Raw genomic sequence first — 12,844 nt, 5'->3', positions numbered from 1 at the left:
AATGTGGACAACAATTGATTGGTCGATTGAAGTCATTTCTCCAGATCTATTAATTTACCCTCCCGTTATTTGTGTTTTCTAATCATATAAGTACATCAAATATTCAGCTAAAGAGATTATTAGGCCAATAGGAGTATGAGGACCAAACTCCTGGCCATCATGGACAATCCCTCCCATCCCTGACATGACACTGTGGCAGAGCAGAGAAGCTCCTTTAGCGACAGATTATTACAACCACGTTGCACTAAGGAGCGCTATAGGAGATCTTTTCTCCCTGCCGCAATAAGACTGTACAACTCCTCCTCCGGCTGGCTGGATCGGAGTGATCAGAGTCAGGCTGGGGGATGTTAAACATGATGGACTGTTCTTACTGTATATAATGTTTCAGATGTCTATTTTAGTTTAGTTTTATTTTATTATTCTATTATCACTTTATTTTGTTGTTGTTGTTTGTGATGTGAGCTGCTGTAATGCCTTAATTTCCCCTCTGGTATCAATAAAGTACCTATCTATCTATCTATCTATCTATCTATCTATCTATCTATCTGTCTGTCTGTCTGTCTGTCTGTCTGTCTGTCTGTCTGTCTGTCTGTCTGTCTGTCTGTCTGTCTGTCTATCTATCTATCTATCTGTCTATCTATCGCACTTCTTATGGTGTTGATCCTCCCAGTTGATTGTTAAACATCTCAACACCATCATTAGAGAGCAACTTAATTTCATGCCTTGTGATGCAGTGTAATTGTTGAACTCATGCATGGCATTGTATAAGATTTGTTTGTTACAGTTTCTCTTTGACGTGTCCTTGCTATCTGACACAAAATATTGTTTTACAGACCACTATCATCTATGATAATCATTACAGGAGAGTTGTTCTTGTTCAAACTACTACAAAATAAGAAAGTTAATGGAAGAATATAATTATCTATCTATCTATCTATCTATCTATATTCACTATTTCACTCTGTTCGTATTCATCAGTGTATATTAGAGGCTGCGGTTGTAAACAAAATTGAAGCCCTATCCTGGTTGTCGGAGTAGATTGCCAAACTGATGTGAATCTCAGCCTTTCCAGACTGCTCTGTCTGTGCCTTTCATGTTTTACTGAGTCCTAAAAAACACATGTTCAATTTACAATTCCTCCCACAGTGTTAGAGTGTTATTGTTTGTCCACTACAAGTCCTAGCTGCCTGTTGCCATTGTCAAGGGTTGGTGAGTGGAACATCTGAGAAACCTAACACGTCTCCTCATCACTGCATATAGACAAACACACATTCTGACAATCACTGTGCAATTATTGATACATTTGGATGATCATATCTGTTCATTTTATTCAATCAGTTTTATCCAGTTATGACTGTTTTATATTCCACAATTAACTTTAAAGTGAGATATAACCAGGATGTTGTAATGGCCATGAAGGGTTGTCTAAGGTTGGTTTCAAACTGTGATGTTGTCTCTTGGTTTAGTCCTTCAATGCTGACCTATGTGCACACACATACAATAGGCAGATATTGGTCAAGGTTTTCTAATAGCAGAGAAATAACAGGAAGAAGAAAAAAACTAAGGCAGGAAAAAGCCATGGTTCAAGCAGCATTTCTGCCTTTCCAAACATGTATGTTTTTCACACACGGATAGATTTCTATATTTAACAAATTAATTGGGTGATAGCTTTGTGTGTGTTCTGCTTATTTCTCAACTGCTCTGGAAATGTAGATGTATTTCCTGGGCCAAGATTTTTTTGGCAGACAATTCACATCTGTCCTTCTCAAAATTAAGGGCTTATAGGTTATATCCCTTTGGTTCCCACCACCGCCAATTTATGGCACAACTGCACACAGTTTGTATTGTTTAGTTTGAACACAGCAGAAACAGTGTATTCAAGCAAAGTTTCTTATTGGGGCTATAAACCGTCTAGACAACACTCCCCTCTTTTTCACCTTCAGTAAGTCCCCTAAGTAAAGGGCATTTGTTTTTTGTTTTTCTGAATATATTGAGTTGTCTTTGTCTCACAATTATCTGAGGCTCCTTTTAACTGGTCAGTTGTTGTTACTGCATCAACAACAAATAATGATAGACTGGAGCTGATATATTCATACTGAATTCAATTCCAAGATTGTGATGATATCCGATTTCACTACAGTAATGTACCAACTGCCACAAACAGAATGTAAGCAACTCCATGACCATGGAACATGGAACACCTTGAACACCTTGCACCACATAAAACAAAGTTGGGATGAGACTGAGGACAGCTTTCAATTCCATCCTTACCTGTGAGCATATAGAATATCAGTGGCACTGATGAGCTATGGGGTTCTCTGATATTAGTGACTAAGTTACAGATGTCCTTACATATAGTCTTTGTATGTGTTTCCTTACATTATTGCTTTGAAAGCCACTTGTTTGTCAGTATCAGTCGTCTTTTTTGGTAGATATGTCTGACAGTGTGAAGATGGAGGGAGTAGGTGAAATAGGTGGGTCTATCCTCTTTTGAGTGAGGGCAATCCTTTCTCATCCTAAGCATTTACCAAACTCACATGGTTAAATGACAAATGACGGAGGAGCTTCAGGGATTGCAACTCTGACAATGTGTGTGGAAATATGAATTAAGCTGAATTGCTTATGCACTTTTTCCAAATCTGGTTACACGAAAATTGCACAGTAGGTCTATATATTGCACCTAACAGCCATACCTTTATGACACACTGTCTCTCTATCTCCAAGACATCTCTACACAGAACGTATGTTGTGACATTTCAATCCACAACATACACATGTTTATCATGACAATATGTGAAGATTTTGACCCTGGAATAGCAGGGGGCTCTAAGTGACTTTCTTAACCTCTGGGTCAAATATTTCTTGAACCAAAGGTGTTTCTGTTGATGCAGTCTATTGTCTGTAGTGTCCTTGCACATGATTACCAAATCAACTTTTCTAAGACAAAATGTGTCGCCAAAATCACCAATTCATTAGTGAGTTATGGGAAATTGTTCAATCAATTATGTTGTTCTGTAAGATGTCATTGTTCACCCATCTACTCTTATGGACGGTTGTATTTCTGGTTTCCGCAACAATGAAGTTATGAGGTGTAGTATATTTATTCTCTCAAAATATTAAAAGTGATCCTAGGGGTGCTTAGCCAACATCAGTGGGTTGCTGTCTAGTCGCACCTCCTCCATGTTGGCTCTGCTATTGTAAGTCTTATCTGATACAGTGGTTATGTTGTTGCTCTGCAAGGCGAGGGCATAAGAAGACATATGTCTTTGAAACTACATTTTTACAATGTTGCTGATTCCTCCTGGAATTTATTTAATGTAAACATGTCAAATCTTTACTTACTGAAACTTAACAAACATTTATACTACAAATTGGGATTGATAAATATTTGTCACAAAGTGGTATTGCTGTAATGTGGTAGTGATGATTGTTAAGAGACATATAGCTGCACTATGTGAATGAAGACTCTCTGGAAGTTGTGGGATTGCCTCCAGTTCATTGTTCCCAAGGTAGAGATATGACAGTTCGGTGAGTTTCTGTGATGAGAGATACGATTTTCACTAATGTTCCCTTTCCCTTTTCTTCAGGTTATTTTAGGACTGCATGTTGGCCTGTACACTTAGTTGAAATGAAATTGACATTTAAGGCAACCATTAATCAGAGTGTAAAAGTTTACTTTATGTTATTCATGTTGTACGAATCAACATCATTAATCATTATAAAACTGTATTTTTTGCAGTAGAATTTAATTTAGCTTGTATTACTAGGGTAGGTAAACACATTTCCACTAATGCAGGGTTCTATATATCCAGGGTTTTGTGGATCAGATAGATTAAATATTTGTCTATGGCACAGTTTAATCCAGGTAGCTAATTACATTAGGAAAAAATATCAAATGAATTTAGTAGACTAAACGTGGTAGAACGCATGTGTTTAGGTCCCCAATAATCATATTCCTGTTTGTGAATAAAAAAATGCTAAATATTGCAGAAAAAAATATATTTGAAAATCTACATAAGGAACCACATTTTCCAATCAATAAGCAAGATGTGTGAGTTGCGTGGCTTACAATGAATTGTTCAGATGAGGTGAATATTTGTCATCGATGAAGTATGAAGTATGGCAGATTTGGTAGGCAGGTTATGGGAACTCCTTTACTTCGCTAACTACCCTCCCTCCGTCGCGCCTATCCACTAGTATCGCATCACCCGCCCCCTCCCGGCACTCTGTTATTCTCATCAATGGGACCTATTTGAATAATGTGTAAGCACTTGGACTGGAGCCAATCAGCTGCCAGAGGACCATGATAAATCGCAATGCATTATTGATAATAATAATTACTTTGACATGCGCATTTCTACTTGAGGGGCTAATTTTCCAAGTCGAAGAATTTGTAAAGAAGGGAAGAAAATTGTGTTACTCTTTGCTCCCGATGGTTGTACCATGTCGAGGCGCAAGCAAACCAAGCCACAGCACATCAATTCCGATGATCCCGGTTCGTCAGAAAATGGTGAGTTTGGACTGATAAACTTTTCGGAAAGGTTTGTGCGGTGTTGCAATGTTGCAAGCTATCATCATTTTCTTTATTTGGAAGTTATACATTGTTTCCTCGCACTTTGACCTGAATGATGACCCTTGGAACTGACCATGCTTTTTTCAAGAATAAGCATTCGAGTTATTTTATAAGTAGATCATTCAACGCGGACTAATTCATTTTTGCCAAAATAGTTAGTCATTTGGAATTTATCAGCGGGTTTATACGTGTGAAACGTTTCGTCAAAGAGTCCATGTGGATGACTGGGTCATCGTTTTGACCAAGTAATTGCATTTTTATATATATGTGACCCAGGTGTTGAGTTAAAACGGCATTTCATAACCTACAATGTAGGTTAGGTTGACGAGTTTGTCTGTTGGAGAGTATGAATGGTTAGTTTGATATTAGATTAGTTTATCATTTAAGCCTATATTTTGAATTACTTTTTCGGAATTAAATATTATTAGTTGCACTCATTTCACCTATTAACATCTATTTCAGTTGTGCGCACTATTATTCCAGATAATGGACCACATTGTAGCCTGGTTTACATATTTATTGCAATTTTATTTGATAGCCTAAATGTTTGTTCCTCTTGATTTATGGAAGTTTCGGGACTAGATATCAATATTTCTACACAATGTGAGTTATACTTTCATGATCAAAACACGATTGTGTCTGGTGTGATGTATTTTCTGGTCAATTTTAAACAAAGGTGTCCGACTGTATGAAATGTGACTCGGGAGTAAGCTGAACTAAAGGCAATAAATCCCCCAGTTTAATGCATGACTGTTTCCTTTCGTACATATGTGGTGGGGGATGGAGTACTGGTAGTTTTGTAAGGAAGGAGTGGGGGTGCGTTTGGTGTTGCCATATGTAGTTCAAGCAATGGACATCACCTTTATGATTACTTTTGTCCAATGCTTCTAGCAATTAATATTCTAAGCAGATTTTGCTCTTGCGATATAAGTTTCCACTGTGAGAATGGTTAAGTGTTCGGCGTATTCCTACTGTATCAATTAAAGTTACCCTTATTATTAAGTGAGAACCACTGTGTAGTTTCACCGCGTGTCGTGATGAACAACCCTGCCAATAGGTGATCTGATACAACTTATGCGCCGCCAAGCGGTCATATTTGTGAGTAAGGCAAAGGGGGACAAGTTTGGATAGGCATTACTAGGGCAAGTTGTGCGCTGGTAAGGCTCATGTTCTTTTATTGTAGATATACATATTTCCTATATACCCACTATGGGTAATTTCTTTCCGAATTTGATTATTTGTCTTTACTCTGTATTCATAGTCAAAGATAAGAGGACGATTTTCCTGCCACCGACTGCGTATGCATTCATTTAATTTCACTTGTTTGACAATGAACGGATTTTGAATACAATTCCATTTGCAACTTTTTCACCCCACTCCAATCGCCTGGTGAGCAATTAACAAGTCCAACAGTTTCGTTGGAAGAATGCAAACAGGTGGTCTACCCCCCCGCCTGTTTTTTTTTTTTTTTTTTTTTTTTTTTTTTTACAGAGCGCATTAGCATTTGACAATGCGACCGGGGTTGTGAAATGGCCTCTCAGTGCGCAGACAAATTAAAATGCCCACTTGAGGTATTTATTCCGGTTTGACATGTTCCTCGAGTGGCTCAAATTGACTTTGCATGTAAATGATCTGATATGAGATGATTGCTCTCACATCTAAGTGTGAATGTTAGAGGCGCATTTCTCCAAGGTGCTATCAATAGCCTTCCAGGGTAACAGAATGCAATGGCATTTTCTGATTATTAATAGTCCTGTGGTGTTGTCCGTTACATGTAATTGGCTTAACCAAGACTCCCCATTGTGTTTATGGTTAAAACAATACATTGTCATAGCAATTCAGGATATTTAAATCTAGATTTTATTCTGAAGAAAATTGCCACAGACTGGTCTTTGTCTTGTGTATTTTACTAGATACAGCGGTTGCCCCTATAGTGCTTTTGTCTCAAGTTAGAGATGATGATGCCATCTGCTGGCTCTGTTTGCACTAGCCGAAACCATACAGAACCGTCGAACTGAAGTAACAAACCCTTTTCAATCACCATTATTTGTTAGAGTATGTTTGACACAATATTTTACTTGGCCTCTCCTGTGGAAAACGTGGTTATAGACTTGATTGAAAACTGCTATAGCAGTGAGCTATATTAAAAATACCCACAATATGTTTTATCAGTACTTTTTTGAGGTCTTATCCATTTAAATGTTTTTTTTTCTTCTGTGAATTATTTATTGGAGATTGTTTGTAATTTATATAGGTTGAGAAGTTTATTTGATTTGAATGACTAGGCAGTGACTTCAATTGTTTAGAAATTGAATTGTGATTACCTCATATTTCCTTTTTTTTTTTTTATAAGGGATTCTACAAGATGGTCAAACTGAAGAGGATGGGAATGAGATGAAAAGGTTCAGGATGGATGAGACCAGGGTTTGCAACAAATGTTGTGCAGAATTCTTCAATGACACAGAGTTTCTCAAACATCAGAAAAGTTGCACTAAAAGTGAGCACCTAGTTGTAATGAAAGACTGCAATGGGAGTGAAGTGCCAGATGAGTTCTCCCAAGGCTCCCCTGGTGGCTATCCAAGTGACCACGAAGACGGCCTTTCCAGCAGTAATTCTCTATCAAAGGCCAATACAGCGTCAACAGAGAGGATGGATGAAGAGGATTCCAAATCAAATGGTGAAGAACCCTCCAAACAAGAAAAGACTGAGATGTCTGCCAGCCCTGATATGAATTACCAGCACTCATCTAAGCGCCAAGATTCAAATGTCACCCTGGAGTCCATGGCTGCCACCAAAGTGGCTGTCACTCAGCATTCATCGAATCGCAAGTCTCCACTCTCCCAGGACACATTGCGAGCCATCCCCATGATCCTGGAACAGCTGGTATGTCTCCAGCAGCAGCAGCTCCAGCAGATCCAACTCACTGAGCAGATCCGGATCCAAGTTGCCATGATGGCGCCCCAGAATCTCCACTCTGCCATAGGGGCTGCTGTGGACCCCCTGAAGGCTCTCGGTGCTCACCTCTCTCAGCAGCTCTCTGCTGCAGCAGCCCTCATTGGGAAAAGGACAGGCAGTCAGAGCCTCTCTATGGAGACCATGAAACAGGGCAAACTACCTCACTCCAATGGCATCCCCAACTCTATGGCTGGAGGTCTGGGGTCCATGCCCTCTGAAGCAGACATGTTAAAGGGACTCCCAGAGCTGGCTAGCCGCCTCCCAGCATTACTGCCTCAGTCCCCAGGGGCCATGGCCTTCCAAAACCCCTTCACTGGCCTTCCATCAGGGATGGATCCTTTGAAAAAGGTGAAAGGCAAGATCTCCAACATGATGCCGGAGTCGAAAAACGTGTCTGGTGGTGACATGTACAAGCACAAGTGTAAGTACTGTGGGAAAACTTTTGGCAATGACAGTGCCCTCCAGATCCACTTGCGCTCTCACACCGGGGAGAGGCCCTTTAAATGTAACATCTGTGGAAATCGCTTCACAACCAAAGGAAACCTCAAAGTGCATTTCCAGAGGCACCGGGAGAAGTACCCACACATCAGGATGAACCCACACCCTGTGCCAGAGCACCTCGACAACATTCCCACCAGCAGCGGTATCCCCTATGGCATGTCCATGCCCATAGAAGAATCCAACATGGTGGACATGAAGCCCATGACAAGCCTCCCCATCCCCGGTTTCCAACCATCACCACAGCAGGGCTTCAAACCTTCATTCGATGGCTTTGGGGATGACTCGTTCTCCCATGGGCCCTCATCAGGAAGCAGTGGTGCATCCATCTCCTCAAACATGTTGAACCATGAGATGGGATCAGAACAGAACCAGGAGCCCAAAGACCTGATGGGAGCGCTCCATCACATGAATGGTAACTCTGAAACTGCTAAGCTACAGCAGATGGTGGATGGGCTGGAGAAGAGAACCAATGACCCCAATGAGTGCTACATCTGCCACAGAGTGCTCAGCTGCCAGAGCTCCCTCAGGATGCATTACCGCACCCACACAGGAGAGCGGCCCTACAAGTGTAAGATATGTGGCCGGGCGTTCTCCACCAAGGGTAACCTCAAGGCCCATTATGGCGTCCATCGGGCCAACACCCCCCTCAAGATGCAGCACTCATGCCCCATCTGCCAGAAAAAGTTCACAAACGCAGTAGTGCTCCAGCAGCACATCCGCATGCACATGGGTGGTCAGATCCCCAACACCCCTCTTGTAGAGAACCAGTATGAAGCCTCTGAGGAGATGGACTCTTCTCTGCCTGATGAGAAGTCCATGGAGGCCAATGATTTTGATGAGAGCATGGAAGGTCAAGACACTGAGCTGGATGCCCAGGAGAAGCCAAGTGTCACCTCAGATTCTCTTCCACTACCTGCCTCTGAAGAGCAGCAGCAGAACCAAGCTCCACCCTCCATGTTCTCTGGCATTGCTGCTCTAGAAAACCACATGAAGAACCTCACATCAGCCCTCAACCTGCAGCGCCAGACCAGCACAGCTTCAGAAAGTGACGGAGCACCCAAGAAGTCCCCCTCAGCCCCCGGGGAGCAGGATTACCAGAACAGCCGCAGTCCAGCAATCTCCGACACTCTGTCCTTTCACTCCTCCTCCCCAGTAAACAGTCACATAGGCAGCAATCAGTCCAAGTCTCCTGAGTCTGCCATGCATGAGGATTTTGCCCGGAATGGGCACAGACCAGATTCTGACGGTGGCAGCCAGGATGCCAATGAGTCCAGTGGAGCTCTGGACTTGACTGCACCCAGTCTCACCCCAAAATCAATCAAAGAAGAGCCTGGCCTGCCTTTCACTGATGGCGAGTATTGTAAGTGTATAACCCTTCTTTTTAATTAATCTAAATTACATTCTGTTACATACACATTCAAATTTAAAACATTATTAAAATGGTCTAGTGGCTAGATGAATTGAGTTTGATTATTCATTGGAATATTGTAATTTCCCCCCCCCCTCAACAGCTCCCAGCCATATGCCTTTCATGAGGGTTCCTCCAAGCCTGGTCAAGCTGGAAATGCAGATTCCTCCAGAGAGCCCCCTGGGTGGCCATGGCCTGTATGGCTCCCAGATGCCCCAGGGGATGGGAGGGCAGCCCCCTAGCTCCAGTGCACAGCGCAGATCCACCAGGCAGCACCTGTGTAATGCCTGTGGCAAGAACTTCTCCTCTGCCAGTGCCCTGCAGATCCATGAGCGCACTCACACAGGGGAGAAGCCCTTTGTCTGCACCATCTGTGGCAGGGCCTTCACCACCAAGGGAAACCTCAAGGTAAAGCAGAATATCAGAGGGAAACTGTTAGTGTCTAGCCTGAATGCATTGTATGTGTGTATGTGGCTGATGTAAAAAAAGTTTAAAAAAATAAAGCATTTAAAATACATTTTAGAATTAATAATGGGCTATGGTCCTTCCATGTGATGTACAGTATGTGTTTTTGCTATTGCTTGTAAGTCAACATTCACTTTCAGTGCATGCTTTTGTAAACAAGTCATTTCTATTCCTGATGAAGTTTGAATATGTGGTGTTTGTTTTCTAGGTGCATGTTGGAACTCACATGTGGAACAGCTCAGCAAGGCGTGGCCAGCGCCTGTCCTTGGATAATCCAATGGCCCTCATGTCAATGGGTTCAGAATCTCAGATGATGCCAGAGATGATGCCTCCCCCTAAGGAACTGGGTCCTCCAGCAATGAACTTTGAACAGTCTTTGTGGAACCAGTATGCTGCTGCTTTCACCAATGGGCTGACCATGAAGACTAATGAGATATCTGTCATCCAAAATGGAGGCATCCCCTTCCCCGGGAGCCTTGCTGGTGGTCCTCTTGCTGGCTCCACTGGTGGGCTTATGAAGATGGACAGGTCCCACTCTGGCCTGCCTGCCACCATGGCCGAAATGGAGAAGAACGGCTCAGCAAACGGGCCGAAATCCCAATTCCCACATTTCATGGAGGAGGGAAAGATTGCAGTGAATTAGTTTGAAAATACGAGGCCTTTTTTGCTTATTGTTTGTTCACTGCAATGTACAGATTGAATGTTCATTGTAGCACTGTTGGTACTAGCCACTTGCTCCTTATCGGGTACAATCAATACTTTTCAAGCATAGATGGAACTCTCAGTGAATATAATGGTGCAGCTCATACCTTTCCTATCCTTTAAACAGTTCACCCCTTAAATAAATGTTCTCTTTTGTAGTTTTTTTTTTGTAAGTTTTTTTTTTTATACTTGATATAACTACTGTAGTTGTATTAACTGTTGTTATTTTTCTAACATGCGGGTATTTTTGTGTGAATCCTTTTAGTCTTGTATCCAGAAGTTGAATGTATGGCTTACTTGAAACTGCTTTAAAATTCAGAATGTCTCCCTGATGACGCATACTTTGAAGGATTTTGTCTAGCATTAGAAAAGCTTCAGGGTATGGTTGATATAATAGACACCATTGTTTTAGTGTTTATGATAAACAACAGTGTGGTTATCCTTTTTCCTCTGTACATGACTGACTACTTGTTCTCCTAATTGTGTGCCATGAATTTTTATAAAATTGTACAGTTTTGTAATGGTGAATGTTGTTGACATGTTGCCTCAGAGGGAAGCTTTTTGATAATTCAAAATGATTGGAAGGTTCTCTGAGGTGCTTGACTGAAAGAAATACTCTTCAGGTGTCATGTCCTTTCCTTGAATGCAGGCTGGCTTGCTCAGTCATCCATTTTGGATGTCATGGTTATTTCCTAACTGGATTTCACATGAAGATAGTTTGTCTTCTCTCTAAAACGAAAACCTCATGCAAAGTGCCTAGCTTGAACCTGAAATGTTGCTATTGTCCTTTTTTTAAACCACCACAAGATTGTAATGAAGGTTATATTTGTCTGTTTGACTGATACTATATTGTTCCCAAGTAGCATTGCATTGTTTCTGGATTTATTTTTTTCCTCATTCTTATTTACAAAGACCTGTTAAACATGTTCTTTCTGCTCCCAACATTCTCTTTTGTAGAACTTCTAGGTCTTTTTGGTGGGTTGTGTTCTAAAGGCTATAAAATGCTGAATGCTCTCATGCCTGCACTTTATATTTCTTAATTTTTGTTGGCAAGCTATCATATTCTACAGTTACATTTGAAACCAGTCATCTCGACTTTGTTATTGTGATGTTTTATATTAGAGAGGGCACATCAGCTTTTCTTTCCCAGTTTCTTATAGGACTTTGAAACATTCACTGCAGAATTTGACTCAATACTTTTCTCAGTTATGTTCAAACTTAAGATGGAATCTCAAATCCTTGTTAAGTTTCACTTTGAAATAAACGTTTTCTCTACATTCTTAAATTGTTATAGCTTATTAACTTTGTTATTTATGTTGCGTACAATGCCAGTGCTTTTGGGGGCGAATCTCTACCTCATTTTGATTTGTTTTGTTTTTTTCCCACTCCCAATGGTCTGTACATTATCTGATACATTCTGAGTAAGCAATGATATGCTTTCATTCTTATCTGCTGTGTTGTATAGAAATGAATGTATCACTGGACACTTTGCACAACTCGGAATGCTCAGAATAGCTGTAGACTCCTGCTGTACATTCCCCATTGATATGCATTTACCAAGTTGTGCCTTTTAAAAAAAAAAAAAAAAAAAAGAAGAAGAAAAAAAAAAAGCAAACCATGTCAGAACTGCTTTGAGGTTGTCTCTACAATTCAAGAAATGTTGAGCCAGTTAGGCTTGTTTACAATGTAAATGTTCTCTTTGTTCTTTTTCATTTGTTTCTTTCATCTAAATGTCACGTTCTGGTCTTTTGAAAATAAAAATCAGGATGACTTTTCCAATGTTGTTTCCTTGGTTTTTCTACCACTCCTAGAATTGCTCCAGAAGGTCTCTGACATGACCATAATAATATTTTATATATTAATATATTTACACACTTTCAAAGTGAATTACTTTGACTGCTCAACCTTTAGTGTGTTGCATCAAAAATCTTAACCTACTCAGGACAGAAGAACAGCACTTATTTAATCTGGTTGAGTTTGTGTTGCTTTACTTTAATTTGCATATGGGACAACTGATTTCCATCTAGTCTCCTTCAGATGACTTTCTTGGAGTGGTTGCTGATCTCACGTGTCCCAGGAATGGAATACACCCTATTATAATGTTCTGTTTCCAAGCAATTTGCATCGTAAACCAAATCAATTTGCATCCTCAACTAATGCTGTGTGCTTTCTGGTCACATTGTATATCCCACAATCAAATGTAACAATTACAGTCTCAACTAGTGACCAAATACATTGAG

The 12,844-nt window shown here is 40.7% G+C and overlaps 1 protein-coding gene across 1 annotated transcript; it reads left to right on the top strand.

The window, feature by feature from the left end:
* Positions 1-4,347: 4,347 nt before the first annotated feature.
* sall4 (spalt-like transcription factor 4) lies at positions 4,348-10,545 on the top strand (the record flags this gene model as incomplete). Its single annotated transcript, XM_083674525.1, is given in 5 exon segments — positions 4,348-4,362; positions 4,366-4,510; positions 6,927-9,389; positions 9,541-9,845; positions 10,111-10,545. Coding segments are annotated over 5 exon segments (3,363 nt in total).
* Positions 10,546-12,844: the final 2,299 nt, after the last annotated feature.

This window comes from Argentina silus, assembly GCF_951799395.1.
Source record: "Argentina silus genome assembly, chromosome: 8".
Classification (NCBI taxonomy): Eukaryota; Metazoa; Chordata; class Actinopteri; order Argentiniformes; family Argentinidae; genus Argentina; species Argentina silus.
Note: the sequence above shows the minus strand (reverse complement) of the source record. Positions and strands in the feature narration are given on the sequence as shown.